Raw genomic sequence first — 21,474 nt, 5'->3', positions numbered from 1 at the left:
GTCAAGTGAGGACTCACATGGAAACATATGAACTTTGGCTACTATCTCACATCATATACAAATATCTGTGTTAGATGGATCATAGGCCTAATGTGAATGGTAAAACAATAAAGATTTTAGAAGAATATAAGAATATCTTCATAATCTTGGAGTAAAGATTTATTATACAGGACACAAAATCATTAACCATAAAATAAAAGATTGGTATATTGGACTTCATAAAAATTAAGAATTGCTGGTCATCAAAGGACACTATTTAGAAAAGCAAACCAAAGAGAAGATATTTATAATAACATATCAGACAAAAAACTCATAACCATAAAATGTAAAGAACCCCTGCAAATCAATAGGAAAAAGACAGACAATCCAATAAATATGAATAAGTGACTTGAACAGGCACTTAACAAGTGAGAATATCCAAACGGCTAATAAAGATATTAAAAGGTGTCCCACACATCATTACTTCTCAAAGAAATGCACATTAAAACCACAATAAAATACACACTTGCCAGAATGACTGAAACCATGATGAAATAGACACTTGTCAAAATGGCTAAAACTAATAAGGCTGATGGTACTAAGTATTGATGAGGATGCAGAGCAATTGGAACTCTCATATATTGTTGGTGGGAGTGTAAAACGGTACAACCGCTGTTGAAAACTATTTGGCAAGATATTCTACAGCTATACACACCCATCCTATGATTTGGTAGTTTCATTCTTATGTATAAACTCAAGAGAAATGAGTGCACACGTCCACTAAAAGGATATGTATAAGAATGCTCACGGCACCTTTAGACATAAAAGCTAAAAATTATAAACAACCCAGATGTCCATCAACAGTAGAATGGATGGTGATATACTCATCTAATGGAATACAACTCAGCAACGAAAAAGAGTAAACTATTGTTATTGTTACATGAAACAACATAGATGAATTTCACAGACATAATGATGATCAAATAAAACCAGACACAAAAGACTACTGACTGTATAATTCCACTTACAGGAAGGTCAAGAACAGGGAAAACTAATCTATGGTGACAGAATTCAGAACAGTGGTTATGTCTGAGTATGGACTGGGAGCCTCACCTTGATCTAGACGATGGTCTATGGGTTCACACACGTAAAAACTCATTGACTTGTCCACTTAAGATCTGTGTACTTTACACGTTATACAGCAATAAAATTTTTAAAAAATATGATCACCACTTATATGCAGTCTTAGTGCTCCATTTGGACTGGTCTCTTTGGCCACAGAATGTCAGTGGTCTGGGCAAAAGGCAGTAGGAAAATTTGGGGAGGGGGAGGGAACCAGAGAGAAGAAAGTTATCACATGGGCCTCCTAGAAGAAAATCACCACCTTACAAAGCCTGTATAGACATGTTAAATATTTAAGTTCATTTATCCACACAGTAGACAAACATTTTTAAAAAGATTTACCTATATGGTCATTGAAATAGCATTTTTGTAAAGCAGCCCTCTGTTCATACCAAATGTTTGTGTCTCAGAGTTAGAAGGCTACTCACTTTCTCATACAGCATCATTATTTCCTTATTCCTAAATAATTTTTATGCCAAACTTTTCCCTTCTCTGCCCCAATCAAGTCTTCACTTCTCTGATCTTAATTACAAGCTGTACATGTTAATCAGTACATGGACACATTAAGAAGTAGCAAGGGAAATATCAGTGTAGGGATATATTAATGCGTGTGGTCATACAACCGGAACACAGAAAAACAATGGGAGAAAAAGTACTGCTGCTGCAGGCAATGAAGACGGCACAGATTGGCGGCAGACAGGAGGGCCATTCATCTGAGTCATGGCTTGACTGTACTCAGATTCTTAACTGTCCACATAGAACAGAAGAAAAACAACATTTTTCATCTTTTAAATCTTCCGTTTATCTTCTAGTAAGACAAATTCTTATATAAATTCTTTATGTCAAGCTGTGGAAGAATTTACATATAGTTACATAGATTATTGCGGCTTAGATTATTTTCAACCATTTTTCAATTCCACACCTAAGGATACATACATACCATTTTAGATAGAAGTATACCACCTATATATTAAAATGTCGGTCTTCTGAAAATTCCTCTAAGTATGTGTATACGTGGTTTCTTCTTCTCCTTTTTAAAGAATCATGCCAGTAAAGTTTTTAGGGATATTTTTAAAAATTTTAGTACTAACGCATTAATTTTATATATGATGTAGCACCTTTATATGTTCTTTCTTATTCATCAAAAGGATGAGAATTATTGTACATTTAATCTCTCCTTTTACCAGTATTTATAATTCGAGTAAAAAGGATAGCATTATGGTACCTAAAATAAACTGTTATGAAGAGTCAAATGTCTACCACAGCAACAGGTCTTTAATGAGGATAATTATCAAACATCCATCCCACAACACAGTGCACATTTAACATGACCAGCCTCTTACAAAGTTAAAAATAAAACTGCAGTTAAGAATGTCACATTCCTCAATCTTACTAGATTTTAAAGCAAAGAAAACAACAGTAACAACTTTCCAATCTACCTACAAGCAGAAATGCCAGAAAATAAATCTATAGTATTCTGTTCATACGATTTAAATTTGCTTTTCTAAGTCATGACATTTTTTTGTTCTTTGTTTTCTTCTTCTTTTTTAATATAGGAGGACTTCAAAGCATACATGACAAGATAAAAACGGCTCAATATGGGAAGGAACAAGAAGGAAACTGAAATTTGTTTTAGTAAAGAGACAAATTTTATAAAATCATGCAAATGAAAAATGTTGTGCAATGGGAAAGAATCACGGGAGCAACACAATGCCGAGTATTATCCCAGTCTCCTGTGTTCTGGAGAAAAACTGCTGTATCAAATACTACCTCGACCTATCTGAAGTATTCGACTCCTTACGATAACCTCAACAGCATTCTAAGTAGAAAAATATTACCAAATTTCCTTCCACCCGTGCCAGCAGAAATACACCAGGAAGATTAAGCCTGACGAATAACTACCAAGAATTGTGTCTTTTAATCCAAGTCTCCTTCTAAATACAAAATATCAAGCTTTTCACCATGTGGTCAGAAGTAATAATGGAAAGGAAACGGTTGAAATAAACAGGAATATTTTGCACTAGTATGCTGAAGCCAAGACAGACATATTTGGGAGCCACTTTGGTTAATGACTCCTTTTTAGTCTAATAGCAGGGAAATATAAAATACTGGCACTTGCTTCCTTCACAAACTCATGAACTAAAAGGTGGACAACAGCCTTGGGGGAGTGAAGCATCAGATACTTAATCACGTAACAGGGAGCCGGGCATACAAAGAAAAGGGCTCAGAAGAACTATCTAGAAAGCTCAAAAGTGAGAAATGCTGAAGATGAGGACTGAAACGAGACTAACCGAATGTTCTTAACATGAAAACTGTTGCACCTTGAAAATACACTTTTTCCCCCATATAAACAAAATTCAAATAACCACTCTTAAGGAAAATGTTCTAAGGAATGTCACAATTTGGAGTTACTTAACAAGACTGTGGATAAAACCTTTATGTGGCTGTAGCAGCTATTTTCTTTGGGTAGATTATACTTAAAACAGTCATTTGATGCATATTTCCTCTGTTATCTTATGATTACTTTTCCATTCTTTGAGTTTTACGATAACTCACATTTGAATTCCAAATTTCATTAGAGGCTGCTACATTCATGTTAGTGCTAGAAAAAAGTATCAAAGGAAGGGGGGGGGTATAAATTAATTAAAGGCCAGAAATTGGGGTGTTTTGGTGTAAGACATGTGAGGGGCCAAAAGTCATATAATTTTAAGATATTTCATTATGCTACAATAATTCATCTATAAGATGATTATTTTGACAGTGTTAAGTGGCATATCAGAATTTAACTTATTTACTGAGATCTTAAAGAATATTAGAAGCATGGTAACACAAACATCCAAATCATGTTCTTAGTATGATCATTGGGAGAATATCCAAAGTAATCAGGTGGGCTAAGGCACATATAGGGCCAATGATTTAGAAATTTTCACCATTTTGAGATACCCTGTTATTAATAAATATGACAATAATGGGTGTTTGAAATGGTGGCAAGGTGAACAAGTAGACACTAAATTGTTTACCTTGATACAGAATTGGAGAACATACTCAAAAAATAAAGTGAAATACAAAATGAATTCCCTTATCAAAAAAAACCAGTCTCTGCTATCCTAGTAGGCTTCTTTAAAATAACTTACCTTATATTTAAAAGGTAGCCTTTTACACAGTTATTTAAGAAATCAGCAGTGATATTAAAAAAATTAACATGTAGTTTTTCATGGGTAAATAAATCTGCAACTCCAAGACAGACAAGCATGTTGAAACTAACTCAGGAGACCTGATTTTCTGTTCCAGTGGTTCAGTGGTTTATTATTTTATAGAGGTTTGGAAGAATTAATGAATTTCAAAATAGCAAATTGAACTCATTCAGCCACAGGATCTGACATAGTAATTAGAAGAAACTGGTCTTTTAAAATTCCTTTCCTCTACTACCTTCCTTTTCTTATTCTTGCCTCTCGCTTAGCCATATATAAAGTATATTATACGAGTTAGGATTGATGATAGGATAAAAACAACATACAATAAAATCAATAAGGGAAGAAGAAAAGGGGTGATTTGGCTCAATTCCCCAAATCAATGTTATAAAGAGAATTTAATGTATATATTTGTTTTTCTTAGATCTACTTCTCTTTTACTCCTAATACCAAAAAAGAGTCCTTTCACTTAACATTTTCATATGAAGTATTTTTCAGTTTATTTTGATGTGACTAAATGAAAGCTTTGTGAATTTTAAAGTGCAATTCACTTTACACCAACAGCCTGCACACAATTTAACTGCTGCAGACTTAGCATCAAAGGCTGCCTTTTCTGGTATTTACAAGTAGGGTGAGGATGAAGACATGTGAAGAGAGGGCACCACTCTCTTTTCTGAGCTCTTCTCAAAAGCTCATTCTAGATTATTCAGGGAGGTTCATCAGTTGATGGATCAGCCTTCTCTTTCCTTCCTCCTCTTTCTCTGCCTGTCTTTTTACCCACTTCATTTTCTGTCAAGTCCTTCAGAAGAAGATGTAAGGAAAATAAGAGAAAATGAAACCCACCAATTTCTAATATTCACAGTGAGTCAATTCCATCATCAACCATTAGGGTATATTGACCGTTTTTCTGGATCATTTTCCATCAGCAACAAGTCCCTTTAGTTTATACTTTACAACTAGTATTTTCTACTGGGGTGCACAGTTTTAGAAATGACATGAAGAGCTAACTTACACATTTCCAAATATATTCAACATAACCATAGATCTAAATGGACATTTTCTTGATTATTATAACTCTGTGCCTGACGGAATCACATTTTGTGAATTAGCTACAGTTTGGTAGTAATTCATGAAGATTTCCCATCATTACTAGGAATGATTGAAGGCTGGAAGTACAAAACTTGCATTGACTCAATGAGAATGATGTAGCCATCTGACCTACTTTGTTAAGTATTTCTAATAACCATTGTGGACAAAAATGTAAACAGAATAATACAATATTTTGAAAATATTTTAATATTTGCCATTTTTGTTGCCTGTGCTATTAATATACACATTGATTTAGTAATAAATATACTATTACATACAGTGCAATATTTTTAGTATTCATAACTTGTTGAAATTAATGCTGCTATTATCTCAAGAAAGGAATAAATAAATATCATGCCCAAATTCCAAACTAATGCTCACGAGGTTATCATTAACAAAAACTAGAAAATAAACAGGTTGGGCATTACCTTTTTAAGCATGATTCCTGTAAACACAGCAAAGATTACTTTTCTCAGCCCTGACACTTCACATGATGGCTTTAAAAGAAAATACAGCATACAAATCCTATCACTTCTTTGTTTGCATAGGGAATGAATTAATCGTATTTCAAAATGCAGCAATCTTTAGTGAAATGTCTTCATCACATTGCACTTATTTTCAGAACTTTTGAGCAATAAAAATGCTCTGCATAAGTTTATAAAATATGCTTTCTGGATTTAAAATTTAACAGAAAAATTTCAAAACAAGTCATAGTTATGATTCTAAAATATTATGTACATAATATCCAACTACAGGAGGAAATGCCTCACTGTAGTACAACACAGTGTACAAATATGAAGCACAGTGTTTAAGAGAAATTCCCTTTAGGTTTTCCTCACATCCGTGCCTAAGTGGCTAATGACTACGTGCTACAACATGTCCCATTCTACTTGTTGCATACAGAGTAGAAGGTGGATGTGAGGATAAATTAAAGTAGATAATGGAAAAAATGGCAAAAATACAGTACATATGCTTTAAACAGTGCACTTTATAAAATAAGTTGCTTTATTCATATTCTTTTATAAAGTGCAATATTACTTAGAGACATGTACCTTAATATTTTGCAATGACCATTAAAACAAATTGCCAGGAAAGAGCAGTGCAAAATTAAAAACATATGTAGCTTAGCATGCATCTCAGATGGGTCCCAAATATAGAGCATGGGACCTGAAGTTCTTATATCCTTTTTTTTTTTTTACTTTTTAGAAAAAGATTAACAATAGCCGGGTATCATCAGATGTAACCATAAAATAAAAACAATAAGTTAAAATCCTCTCTCAAGAAATAAGTATATGCCACACATAAAATTCATTACAGAATCTTTTTGAAAACAGACCTTTTTCTCTGATAAATCACTGTTCAAAGGGTGCAAATCTGTTAAAAACCCACATTGTCCACAAGGTGAAGCAAAAGGTGGCATCATCAGTCTGAGTAACTCTCTTGCTGGCAGACATCTGAGAAACTTGTGACTTATTTCGTAAGCAGCTCAAATCTAATCAGTCCTTAATTAAATTGACAGACACCTTTGCTCCTTCAAGAATAGTCCTGTCGGCATCAGGCTAGGTCACTAAACAGTATAACGTGTGCTCTATTCACAGTAACGTTCTCTGTCCAGTGCTTTCGGACAAGGATAACCAATTGGGTTTTCCTGAAAAAATTCCCTAAGAGGAAGATTCCAATGAGACCAATGGGACACACTTTTAAAAGCAGAAAACATCGCCTCAGGCATCTGCTGAGGGAAGGAAAGGAGCAATGGATCATCGGTTACATTCCTACCATTCCTGCGCTACTCAGTCCGAGAACTGGAAGAGGGTCTCTGGGTTATTGCTGTCGGCAGGGTTGCTGGGCTGCAGAGTCTTTGTAGGTGTGGTTTTACCGTGAGAATGAGAGGAGGAGGAATGAGAACTTTCACTGGAGCTGCTGCGCGTCTCCGTGCTGGTGCTAGTCTTTTTCATTTTCCTTCTCTTCGCCAAAGGGGCCTTATCCACGTTCTGAAGGCAAAACCCCTCTCTCTTGTATTTGTTAAAGGCCTAGAGGAGAAAGAAAGGGAAGCCCCGTGAAGGTAAAAGGACTGAAGATTTCTTGGCAGTTATGACTTAGAGCAGAAGACAACCTTCGGTTGGCAACCATGGCTCCAAGTCATTTTGGGAACAAAGTCCTTAAAACCATTGTATCCAAACCTCTTGGCAGGGCACAGAAGTTCATGAGAAAAGATTTCTGAGGGCTCTGTTTAATTCAAACCAGCTAGGCTGTCCAAGAGCCACAATTCTAATAAATCTTTCAAAAAAAACAAAAAACATTGACTGGAAATTCCTAAAGAATATTAGCAATCTAAACCAACCCTCCCACCCCATTACTTTTACTAGTTCTGTGTCTGAGATTTAAAATTCTGACCACAAAGTCCCAACACAGAGCAGACTTGATCCATTACAGGCCCCTGCTCTCCGACTCCAAGTCAACGTAACTTGGGAGTATCTTGGACAGGGAAGCTTAGCTCTATAAACCTCAGCCCGGCTTCCTCCTCACAGCAGCCTGTCTCTGCTTTTCTTCGCCTCAAGCTTAGGCATTGCTGCGGTTACCCCTGACAACCTTGCATCATGTGTCACTGAGAAGATCTGGACCATCTGCTAGAAATTCTTGCAGTTAATCTCTTCACACCTCAACATTCCCTAGTTCATTAACTTTTTAATCCATTTCTGCAGCTGAAGAGGAAATGCTATCCCTTCTTTCTCAAGATAATCCCCTCAGAGGTAATTTTATTTCTCCTGAACTCATCTATTCCTTATATGATTATCTTATGTATTTGCATCTTCTTGGCACCAATATGCAGAATCTCCAGTTACTGCTCTGTAGTCTCGGCCTTTCAAATGTACCATCTATACTGAATACCAATTAACTTACTTCTTATCCCTCACAGTCTCCAGGACATGTTATGCACTAAATAGTTGTTGAATGAATGAACTTTCACATGTGCCTTAGTTCCTCAGGTTTATTTATAGGTTTTAAAGAAAACGATTTAGCTTGAGAGAAAAAAGTTCTAATATTATGCATATTGTTTTATTACCTACTGAAAATTTTCAACTATTCAAATATCAGACTACTGCCTCATCTCACAAACTAATTCCAAACATGAAGTAAGTATTTTGTGGGTTAGCAATGACTCTGGTCCCCCATGCACTTTCTGTTTATAAATGTGTTTATATCATGAAGGGATTTATAAAAACATACCTAAAATTTAAAGAACACATTATTTTAAATGTATTACTAAGAGTGTGCCTCTGAAGTTATAGTAAGAACACCTGATTCCTTTTCAAACTGCCTCACGTGCGCAGGGCACAGGGCCTTACATGGAAGGTGGCTTTCACACAGGTATGCACAGCAGCTCCTGAAGATCCTAGAATGTCTGGAGTCATCAGAGGATTTGAGGACAGCTGACTGCCATCTTGAAGCCATTCGTTGTATCTCAAGCCAGACATTTTAAGCCTCTTATTTGGATCGACTGTGAGAAGTCCTGTGGGAATAAATAAGATATTTTTATTTTATGATTTGTCATTTCAAACATCGTTTAAAATCACCCTCAGACATAAATCTCAATTATGTTCACATGATACAATGGTTCAACCTCCTACAAAGATGATTACATTTTCATATACATTTAAATCCCCTAGTGAAAACTGGATGCTAACAGTAAAGCCGACAATAGCCTATTTCTAGGAGGCTGTAGGCTAACTGCCTGTTCAATCAGAAGGCAATAACCACCCAAAACAAAGACTCCGACAGTGACTGGGTAAACTCCAGACGAACACAGAGCACCCAGATATACTTCATTCAGGTACAAATACCTTCTTCAAGTCAGGGAGTGTAGCAAGGGACTTGAGATACAGAGATGGAGACAAAGACACAGACAAAAACCCAGCTATTATGACACCAGGGGACAAGAGCAATAGGAAAATCCACATGCACATGTGTTAGTGGGCCCAGGGGAAGGGCTCACCTAGGGAGGGTGGGCACCCTGGAAGGCTACCAGAAGAAGGGTCCTGGAGGATGAGCAGAAGGGGGCTCGATGAAGAGGGTGCCCCAGAGATTCACAAGAGCACTGTAAAGGCAAGCAGGAGTCCGAAAGCTTGGCACATTTGAGGAATTCAAGTGTCCTACGATGGCAGAGTGAGGGTGACAGGAAGTGGAGGCAGGCAGGGCCAGGTCATGAAGGGCTTTGAATTTTGAGTGCTCCACTCTGGAGTCTGACCTGAAGCTAAGAGGGATTCTCAGAAAGATCTTTAACAGAAAAGAGGCATGATCACATTTGGTTACTGGAAGGTCACTTTGCCAATCGATGATTGACAGGTAAAGTCAGAGGAAGTGACATTCTAGAAGTCACTACAAAGGAAGGATGGATGCGGAAGGATGTTGCAGGATTTCAGGAGGGAAATGATGACAAGAACTAAGGCAATGGCCAGGTGAATGGGGAGGAGGCGATGGCCAGAGGGATGCTGAACCTGCAGGACTGTGACTGGCTGTGGAAGGTGAGGAAGGTGCAGGTATCTAGGATGATGTCTGGCTTTCTGTTTTGGTGATCTGGCTTCTTGGCAGTGCCATCGTCCAGAAGACAGGAGACGGAGAAGGCACATGTTTGGGGGAAAGGAGAGTAAAAAAGTACAGGCTCGTTTTGGAGGTGTTGGATTGAGATGCTGGTGGATCCAAGTGCTAGTTCGCGCCATGGCTGTGGAGAAGATTACTAAGGGACAGTGTTCTGATGAGAGGAAAAGAAGGCTGAATAGAGTCACCTGGAAACCTTTTAGAACACACGCGGCTTCCTTGAGCAATTAACAGACAAATATATGTGTAATGGGTCTGATGCCACTTCAATCACTACACATCACATAAAATGTAAAGTTTCATTAGATTCTTACCTTGGATCAAATCTTTAGCCTCTTGGGATACATTCTTCCAGGCTTCTCCTTCAAAGGAGAAATCTCCCTTTTTAATTTTCTTCATGATTTCCACTGCACTGGTACACGTCAAACTTTTGTCATGAGATTGGAATGGAACTTGCCCTGACAACATGGTATACTATCAAGGAAAAAAAAAGGAACAAAACAGAATGTCTGCCAAAATCACTGTCAAAGCCACCTCTAGTATTACCAACTTCATCAGCATAACTTATCAAATACTACAACTAGCATTATTGGGTTTAAAAGATTACGTGACTTCTATCACTGAAACAACTAAAGCATTTCAAAGACTTATAAATAAAGATGACTGGCTTATTATGATATCAAGATTTAAAACCATTTTTATAACTATATTCAGAACAAGAAGAATAAAAAGGGATAATCCAACTGCTTCAGAAAAGATGGTATTAATGTTAACAGAAAACCGAGAGACAGCAGAACCTTTTAATAACTATTTTTTTCTATCCAATTCCACACATCCTTTCCCTAGGACATTAACTATGGTCAAGGACTTTAGAAGATTTTTATTTAGGCCTTCTTATTTTGTTTGTAATTACCTCCATTTTATTTTTCTCATTATAGTATTAAATATAATGAATTCTCTACAGTCACCTTATTTTATTGTAGCCATGTGTCTGAAAATTTGTAAGGTTTTTGTCCTTTAAGAAGTCAACAGCAAAGCTGAAAAACTAAGGCTTGCCTTTGTAGCAGAGACTGGATTTTTGAAAAGTGATCCTTTAAAATTCCTGGACGGTTTTCTGTCTGCTCACTGAGAGCCTTACGGGCTTACAGGGGTGGAAGGCAAGCTGCAAGTGGTGGTGGACTGGCTGGTGCTATGAAGTGACTGTGTTTGTGCAGAGACCAGAGAGAACCACCGCGTCGTGTGAGAAGAGGGTGGAGGTGTCAGCGGGAGCCTGCTCACCACGGCTGTTAGTTAGGAAGGGACACGAAGAGGACAGTCTCAACCCCAGCCCTCAGTAGGAGGTATGGAGGCCATGGAGGTGTCCCAGTGATGGAGAAGGAACGTGCCATTTTTCTACTCCGACCTTTGTGTGACAAGCCGGCTCCCTCTCAGGATGGCAAGATGCGCAAGCAGCTCTTACGCCCTGGCTCTCAGAAAAGACGGAGATTCTCAGACAGGAGAATCAAAATAACAGAAAAAGGAAAACCAGCAGATACAATAAGGTAGGCAGTCAACAAAACCTGAGTAAGAAGGGCAGAGGATGGAGGAACAAGGCCCAGACAGAGAGGAGAACCTGACCCCTCTGAGGCCACCAGAGACTAGGGGGCTCTGGGAAAATGTGGACTTTCTGACAAAGAAGGTTGTGTCTGACAGAATAAAAACTATATTCTTGAGAACGGAGAGTCTGAAAATAGAAGACAAGGAGAAGAAACTTCAGTTTCTAATTTGGAGCAACCAAGCAGGAAGATATTTGTTCTAAGGAGGGAAATGCTAGGACATCTGAAGAACGAAGACAAAACAACTTAAAAAAAAACCCCGAAGCCTCCCTAAATCCTTGGTGTGGAAGGAAAGCTACAGCTAGACATGACTGGACTAGGGCTCACAGTTGGGGTAACTGCCCAAGGATACACTGCAGCCGTTTCCTACGGATCCCATGGCCTCTCCCTGCCCCTTCTCAACTCCTTCCCTCCCTCATCCTTCGGGCGGACACAGAGTAATATTTACACGATCTAAATCTTATCCCAACTTTCCCCTTCCCAAACTCCTTCACTGGCTTCCCAACACTTACCCGGCACCTTTCAAGCTCTGACTCGCGCCTGCCCTTTCGGCCTCAGCCTCTGCAATTCCCATGTTCCAATCCCACACTCTGAACCAACAGCTCTTGTGCCTCCCTAACTTTGCACAAGCTACTTAGTCTCCTTAGAATGTCATTTTCTTTGTTTAGCTGGCAAAGTCCTGCCCATCCTAGGGTGTAACTTTCCAGGATGTGTGACAGGACCTCTGCCCTCTGTCACCATTACTCCAGAGAGAAGACACAAGGTACAGAAGGGGAGAAATGAGCTTTAGAGTCAGACAGGCCTGGCTTCAAACAACTGCTTTTTTATTTACTAGCTTGGGCAAATTAGTTAACCTCTCTTAGACCACTTCTTCATCTATAAAATAAAAGCAACAAGATCCAACAATCCATTGTGCTTGGTAACAGCAGTGGCAGCTCAATAACACACCCACTCTCCGTCCTGGCCTCACTTTGTTTCCTTTCCTCCTCTTTCTCTGGTTGGACGGCAATAGGGACCCCATTGTTGAAGGAAAGCAGGGAACAGTGAGTCATGCAACTTCAAAGCCCCTTCCTAAAGGTCTGCTTTCTGGGTCACTGCTGGCACCGACTACCTCAGCCTGGGTTCCCCAGAAAGCAGAGTCGGAAGCAAAAGCTTATGTGCAATTATGTTATTAAGGAGCACAGTCCTCGAGGAAGAGGAATGGAGGAGAACGGCAAATGGTGTACACACCAGGGGAAGGGCAGGTCCCGGCTAAAATGGATCAGCAGGGACTGGCTGCCATGCTAAACGTGGTACAAGTCACTATGGCTCTGGCATTGATAAGCACCTATTAATCTAGTCAATGGATTCTTCTGGATTCCCCTCAACAGGAAAGATCAAAGCAGTAAGTCTTTATGTGGCAAGGACAGCACTCACTGTCTTGCCTGAGAGCTATGCTACCTCTCCTGCTCTGTTATAATATGGTCTGTGGTGATCATCTTGACATTCTAAAGAACCCTGTGCTGGTTCTCTATATCGATGTCTTCATTAGATGAGACCTGGTAAGCAGGAACTAGCAGGTATCCTAAATGCCCTATAAGCCACATGAATGCCAGAGGGTGGGAGATAAACTGCACAAACATTCAGGGGACTGTCACACAGGTAAAGATTTCAGAGCTCCAATGGTCAGGGGCACAGAGGCATTCCCCTCTTAAAGACAAACTGCTGGACCTTGTACCACTGCGAAAGAGGTCCAGGACTTAGTGGGCTTCTTTGGAATTTGGCGTCAGCATATACTGCACCCGAGAACACTGTTCCCATCCATTTATCCAGTGACTTGGCAGGCCACCAGTTTTAAGTGGGGCCCAGAGTAAAGAGGGTTTTGCTGCAAGTCCAAGCTGTAATACAAGCTGTCCTGCAACTTAGGCCACAGGGTTTGTAGACCTGATTGGGCTAGAGGTATCTGTAAAAGAGGAGAATGCTGTGAGGGGGAGTCTGTGGCCACGCCAACAGAAGAGTCGCAGACCAGACCTGAAGGATTCTGGCGCAAGGTCATGCCTCCTGTGGTGGAGAACAACTCTGACAAACAGCTCCTGGGATGCTACTGGGTCCTAGTAGACTCTGAGTGCCTAAACAAGCCATACCAAGAGCAGTGCATCGTGCGCGAGGATCAGCAGATGCACTGATTCATAGTCAAGGCAGCAATCCAATGTACCACATGACATGGCACACTCAGAATCAACCCCAGGAGGTCCAGAAGGCATGAGTAAATTACAAGCATAGGTGCGTGTCATCTATCTCTGTTGCACCAATGCTTTTTCTTTAACTCAAGCCTATAGCCTCATTGAGGGGGGCTCCCTATGATCAAGTGATGGAGGAAGAAAGGAAATTGGGCCTACTTGACAGATGGGTGGGCACTCTTTCACTTGGGTGCAGCTGTCCTGTTAGAACATGAAAAGCTCAGTAAAGGCACCAGCTCAAGACAATACCCTGTGGGGTTGGAGCCCTGTCCTTGAGGACTGTGCCAAACCAATGGCTGGTCCATTGGTGCTGGGTCCCCCACGTATAGATTCTACGGGTACATGACCCACCTACAGAATTCATGGTTTTGTCTCTGCAAACTTAGGGTCTGCTCAGTTAGAGGTCTTGGTTCCACGGACTCAAGTGATCAGGTGCACTGATAACAAAAGGTGTCAACCCAGTAGCATAGCCTCCCCTCTCCCTTTTTCCTTGCGTCACTCCCACTTCCCTGGGATTATGCTCCCTAGGAACATGATAACCATGAGCTTTAGCTTCAGGTTCTGCTTTCTGAGGAACCCAGACTAGAACATCTTTCTATTGTTGATGACCATTTGACTTGTTTCCAGTTTGGGGCATTCTGAAACATGCTGCTATTTATCTTCGTGTACGTGTCTCTTGGTAATAAAAACACACATTCCTGTTGGGTGTATTCCTGAGAATGGAACTGCTGGGTCACTTGGTCTGTGTATGTTCAGTAGACACTGCCAAAGAGTTGGCACTACCTCACTTCCTGACAGATATGAGTGTGGCTAAATACAAGAAAGTAACCTTTACAAATACACTTTTCTTGCTTTCTGATGTGTAAGAATGCAAGACGCTGTTGGGTGGAAAAACTAATTCTTCATCCTTGTAGAAAACTTTGTAGAAAAGATCCCTTCTCTGGAAGAGGTAGAATTAAACAAACTTTAGGCTCATTTCGACTCCAAGATCTTACAATTTTAGCTGATTATCCAGCAGTCGACTTCTGTTAAGAATAATTTTGTGTCTGCAAATGGTGTGGCAAAAAAGTATCTACATACATACAGATATATATCTATATACATATATGTGTGCCCATATATATGTATTATGTATGTGTGTATATATGTATACATGTATATATGTATACACACATATAAACACATGTGGAGAGAGAGAGTACGTAAATGTGCATGCACACGAGGGAATTAGAAAAGCAAATGTGGCAAAATTTTCTCAAATTTTCTGTAGGTCTGAAAATTTTCAAAATAAAATTTTCAGAGAAAAGTAAAAAAATAAGGTTTCCAAAATAAAATACTTGGAGGAAATATGTTTTAAATGGAACTATATGCCACCCCACGAGTTATGTATAACACACATACCCATGAGAAGGCATATAATCCTATCCTACATTTTCTAATTATGGACTGAATGTTTGTGTGTCCCCAAAATTCATATGTGGAAGACTCAACCCCCACTGTGACTGTATTTGGAGATAGCGCCTTTATGGAGGGAATTAAGCTTAAATGAGGTCATATAGATGGCGTCCTGATCCAATAGGATTGGTGTCTGTACAAGAAGAGGCACCAGAGAGCTTGCTCATTCTTTCTTTCCAAGCACACACACCGCGGAAAGGCCGTGTGAGGACACAGTGAGTAGGGGGCCATTTGCAACCCAAGGAGAAAGCTTTCACTAGACACCAACCCTGGTGGCATACTGGACTTCCCAGCCTCTGTAATGGTGAGAAAATAAATTTCTGTTGTTTAAGCCACCCAGTCTGTGGTATTTTGCTATGATAGCCAGAGCAGACTACGATACTGTGTAAGCTCTATTTTAATTAAAGTCCTGTATATTTTAGACAGGGACTGCACATCCATGAGGTAGACTGGGTGGTAATCAAAGCCACATGACAGTATACGATGCATCTCCCTGGAGTATTTATTTTACTCAAGGCGGGTAACATAAATTATTTTCACATTAAAATATCCACATTCATGTTTATTACAAGCTACATGCAAAAGAGTCATAGATTCTAAGGCAAATCAGGAGACTCCAAATAAATTCTGTGCTTGCTACGGATGATTCAGGCTTTGTATCTAGATCCTCTGGAGATGGGCATTCATTTATCAGGAAAAGTCACAAAGCATTCTTTTTTTTGACAGTGTAATGCAGGTGTTACCTTTGTTTCTCATCTGTAAGTACTTCATTATGTATCTCTAAAGGGCAGTGACTTCTAAAACCTACAACCACAACACCATTATCACACGTAAAAAAATTAGCAGTAATTCCTTTGTATCATTCAATATTCAATGTTCAAATTTCCCCAATTGTGTTATATACATTATATATATACATATATTATAATTACCTCTGTATGACTTAGATTTAGAATCTGAATGTAACAAATAGAATTTAAATTAGAATTTGCTTGAATCAGAATTCAAGTAAGATGCAAACATTGTTTTTTAAGTGTCTTCCAATCTATAGGTTCCCAGGCTATTTTCTCTTATAATTTATTTGCTGAAGAAACTGGGCTGTTTGTCCTATAGAACTTCCCACAGTCTGGATATTATGATTGTACCCCTGTGGTATCATTTAACCTGTCCTTTGTCCTCTGTTTCTCTTAAAAACTTCACAACTACATGTGCAGAGAAGCACAGCTTCTATCCATGCCATTATACACAGTTATTTCCATAGATATGGCATCTGGAGGCTCTGAAATACCTGTCTGTGTGTCTAAGACTGTCTTTTAAAACCTTAAAAGGCATGATGGTTATAATTGGCCTATATTTAAAGTAAGGGCTCTTTTACAAGGGGTAATCTTATATTATTACTAAAAATAAAAATTTAGAGTAATTTTTTAGGAGAGTGCTACTAATGAAAATGTAATCAACTTAAGTCCTTAAAACTCTTAAATCTACAGAAGTTATTTTTACTAAAAAAATCTTATAAATATGTAATTTAAATGTGAAAATTATAAATGATGACTTAAAATTGCTGAGAAGAAAACCATATAAAGCTTAAAAATAAAAGAAGAACCATCCTGCAGGGACAACTGGCTAGTCACTGGGGAAAACAAACTGACACCAAAATAAACCCCAGATGGAGTCCAGATTTAAGCACAAAAATAAAACATAATTCTGGAGGAAACTTTAGGAGAATATTTTTATAATCTGGGTTGGGTAGAGGTGGATGACAATCTGACATCAAAGCCAGATATCATAAAGGAAAAAATTGTATCTTACTACATAGAAATAAAAAAAAACTTCTCTATTTAAACCCTTCTAAAAACCCAATTAAAATCCCACATTATTATAACCAAAGTTTTCAAACAAAGGACAAACCAGAAAAGACATTTCCAATATTAATGGCAAAAGACTAAAATCCTTAATAGAGCTTTAAAAATCAATAAGAAAAATTTCCCCATAAGAAAATGGGCAAAACTCATAAACAGCAAGTCATAAAAGAGAAATTACAAACGTCCAAATAAAAGATGCTCAGACTGAATATTCATCAAAGAAACGCATGCAAATTATAACAACAGTAGGAAATAATTTAAGATTGAAATTGATAGTATCCGATGTATTTGCATTCAGTTGACGAAAACATGGTATGGCAAACCTTCTAGAAGGAAATCTAGGCATATACGTCAAAATAAAGATGTGTATACCCTTCAACTAGGAATCTATTCTAAGAAAATAATGAGACAAATGCAAGCACACATGTAAAAAACATTCATTTGTGTAGTTTATCATTAGTGAAAAGCTGGAAAATGCTAACTGCTCATTAGTAAATAAACTTTGGAGACTCAAACTACACGTATAATATAATCTCATTTGTTAAAACCCAAATATATATACACATATAGAAAAACCTGCAGAAAGATATAAAGCACACAGATACGGTGGGGGCGGGGCATTAGAAGGCACGTGAGAGCCTGTACCACAGCATCTCTGTATGATGAGATTACCAGTGATTTCACTTTGTTCCTTATATCTTCCTGTATTGTCTAAAAATTTCTCTCTAAGATTAGGCAGTACAAATTACATGCATAAAAAAATAAAGCTATTTTGAGAAAAAAAACATGCCACAATTTTTCTAGCTTAACGTTCTGTTTCTGATCGTGGCAGCCAAGGACACTTTGTGAAAAGGATGCTTACCGCGATTACTATAAGTTACTGTAAATAATTATAATTTTTTAACTATTAATTTGTTAATTTATCCTAAATGATATTCTCTAATTACATTTTTAGTCTGAAAATCTCAGAATATTTTTAAACGATTTTCTATTAATGAATCACTTTGCTATTTTCACATCCTCTCTAACATAATAGGCACATCTTTTGAAAATATACTATTGCTTCTTTTAAAGAAACAATACAGAACACTTTTATACACATAAAACACAGCTGCCTTAAACATTTCAAAATAAACCAAAATAAAAATTCCTACATTTTCTCCAATGTAAGTTTTAAGAAAAGGAAACAGTCTTCTTTCAGGTCTTTAAGTGGCTGTACAGAAAGGAAACGAATTTGCCAATTTTTTCATGAATTTAAGAAAAACAGCAAAGAGAGAGAGGGGTACAGAGGACATCCAAGAACTGACTGGGTTTAACGGTCTACTGAAATGAACTCACCAAAATGACGCCCAAGCTCCAGAGGTCACAGGATTCGTCGTAGCCGTTATGATTCAAGAGCTCTGGGGCAGCATAATGAAGGGTGAAGCACGGCGTCTTGAGAGGCTGATTATCAGGCGGCTTTAAGCGTGCAAACCCGAAATCAATTACTTTAATTTCCAAGTTGTCATTTTCATCAGTGAACAATAAATTCTGCAAGACACAAACACACTTAAATTAGTGTCTCATTAAAACGTCATGGGACTTGGTGATGCCATTTATGTAACATCATCTATCCACATATTGATACTGGATTCAGACACAGAGAGAGGGTCTGGGAGCCGGATGTCAGTGAACTGTTGTTCTCTGCTTTATACCTTTTGGTATTACTTCAATTTGACGATGTCATGTGAAATGGTTTTCGACTGCACTACATCTCTTCTGCTGTCAGACCCTTCAGACATCAGATCCTTCTAAGGTCTCCGCTTTGCCCTCTGACTGCCTTTGTCTTCTACTTCCTGTACCAACCTCCCTTATCTACTCCTCATTTAGAGAGACCACACTAACCGTGCCACTAAACTGAAGTTAGACCTTTATATATTTCCTCCTAGCATTATTTACTTTTCCTTCCTGGCACCTATCACCTCTGCATTGTATGTTAAATGTCTTCATCCCCATTAGACCACAAATCCATAAGGGCGGGGGCTGTGTGTCCACCTTACTTATGACTCTATCCCCAGAGCCTGGTGCAGTCACATAGTAGGTGCTTTGGTAAATATCTGTTCATTGAATGAAGTCATAAATAAAATAGTTATATAATATCTAGTGTAGCCTATTAAAGAAGACACGATGGAGACATACATTACATTTCACAAATATTTTATCCAAAACAGTTAATACTTACAACATTTTTTGATGCTTATGGGTATTATCCCTCAATCATGCAGAAAACATTGTGATTTTGAATCATTCATTGCCAGGGTTTCTCAATTATTAAGTAATCAATAAATCAGGTTATTACTCATATTACCTGAGTAATACAGGTTTTACTGTATTACTTTTGTATTTATTGCATGTTTAATAAATGCTAACTGTACTGATACACAAATCATTTTTATTAGTACAGCAACCCAGTACCCACAGTAAATGAATCTGATTATACTGTCTTTAGACATCCTAACAAAATGCCTTTATGATCATTAAATTATTACCCAGCTCTGGAATGTCATTTGCTTTGTTAATATTATTCTAACTGAAATAAAAGACATCATAGAAGGTTTCATTGCAACAAAGAAGAAAAATCTTCTAAGCCTTCCATTCAAAAGTTAAAAATGAATAAAGTGGGAGGAAAGAAAAGCAAAAAAAAATTAACTGAAAAGTTTTCTTAAATTTTCTATCATACAATGCTTCATCCTGAATTTCTGATGGAATTAAAATGTGGATATAATTAAACGTAAGGTTCACTACAACCGAAGTCTCAGCTGGGGTTCACAGATGGGCGCTTGGGAGAAGTCTTCAAGCAAATGACTCCTGAGCTCCTCTGCAGCGTGAGGCATTGTGCTACACAGAGAGCAGAGGGAAGCACACGTGGCCCGTCTGCATTGAGCCTAAGTCTTTGGAAATGACTTCAATTCATTCTATATTAAGACTGGCGAAGGACTTGCTTAATCTTAGTTCTTGAAATGGAGGAGACGTGGCACACACCCCTCTTGTCTCCTCTCCCAACACTCCAAGTGGAGCTAGGTGTGCATGGTTAGGAATGGTAAGAAGCAACCATTCAAACTCCTTCCACCCGCCTCTCAAGTTCTGCCTGAAACTAATTTGATACAATTTTTCTTAATCTTTCAAGAGTATGGGGACCAGTTTGAAAAATACAAAGCAGCCTACTAAGAATGTCAGCCAGCTTCTAAATTTATCTGATTCTCATCTAGAATTTAGGATTTCGTCTGGGCAGAAAATGAATGCCACATACATATCTACCAAAAGATATAGAATCAGATCTTAAAATGCCATATCAACATGAAAGGGATTAAACTTTCAGTTTGGAAATAATTACTCTCCCATTTAAAAGTCAAAGTGAAATCTATTTTATTATGAAAATTTTAGTACAAAGGCATATTTTCATTTCTCCAAAATATATTTTGATTTAGGACTATAACTGTAGTAGACTGTCTTAAATAATCTGACATTCTTCATTTCAAATGACTATTTGAAAGAAAAGCTTTATAACAAGTAAGAAGAATTAAGCTATATAAGTATCTTTTTCAGTAAAATAGGAAGGCAAATTTAAATTCTGCTGGAGAGGATGGTTGCATCATTTGAGACTCATGAGACGACAGATGGCCAGTTATCAAAGAATAAAACGTGAAAATGAATTCTATACAGTCATGGAACAGATCTTTTCAATTAAAAAAATTACATGCTTGTTCCTTGTCTGTCAAGAAAACATTTAAGTGGTGTGCTTTCACATTTAAAAATAGACAGCTAATCTCCAATGTACAGAGCGCCATATTTTCAGTGGGTGTTATGTAGGAGAGTGAGAACTATGATGAAGGAAGCAGAGGGGTAGCTATCATAGTTGCAAGTTCATAAAACACAATTCACTTTTGATTAATTACTAGTAATATGAAGAACAGTAATAGAAAGTACACAGACTGAAGTTTAAATACTTTAGGAATCAATTATATTTGAATGCATAGAATTTCATCTAAAAAAAATCCTCTTCCTATCAATAATCCAAGATCCTTAAATAAAAGGCAAAAATGGTGGTTTCTGGGGAAATATTCTTTTGTGGTCTAACATAAAAAATAAACAGCAAATAAATCATTATTTTAAATATACTTGAAAATGCATTATAATCACATGGTAATTAAAAATGAAATTCTATTTTAGAGAGGAAATATGTATAATTTTGCATACGGTAAAGGATGATTCATTGTTATTCTCTTATAAATTATTGGGTTTTGATATTTAATTCTCATTGTTATTTTGATAATTTTCTAAAAGGGAGGAATTTTCATATTTTTGATTCTAAAAGAGATCATTCTAG

General features: G+C 37.8%; 1 protein-coding gene across 1 annotated transcript in view; it reads right to left on the bottom strand.

Annotated features, from left to right (window-relative positions):
* Nucleotides 1–5,570: 5,570 nt before the first annotated feature.
* RPS6KA5 (ribosomal protein S6 kinase A5) overlaps nt 5,571–21,474 on the bottom strand; it is a 170,762-nt gene continuing 154,858 nt past the window's right edge. The window contains exons 14-17 of the mRNA XM_087448053.1: nt 18,447–18,638; nt 10,292–10,451; nt 8,729–8,892; nt 5,571–7,411 (exon numbers count right to left, since the gene is read on the bottom strand). Of these exons, the coding sequence (XP_087304179.1) occupies nt 7,172–7,411; nt 8,729–8,892; nt 10,292–10,451; nt 18,447–18,638 (756 nt within the window). The 3' untranslated portion in view covers nt 5,571–7,171. The remainder of the gene's footprint in view (nt 7,412–8,728; nt 8,893–10,291; nt 10,452–18,446; nt 18,639–21,474) is intronic.

This window comes from Ceratotherium simum, chromosome 24 (genome assembly GCF_057802395.1).
Source record: "Ceratotherium simum simum isolate JZ-2026a chromosome 24, ASM5780239v1, whole genome shotgun sequence".
In the NCBI taxonomy this organism is placed as follows: domain Eukaryota; kingdom Metazoa; phylum Chordata; class Mammalia; order Perissodactyla; family Rhinocerotidae; genus Ceratotherium; species Ceratotherium simum.
The sequence above is the reverse complement of the archived record's forward strand: the minus strand, read 5'-3'. Positions and strand labels throughout refer to the sequence as shown.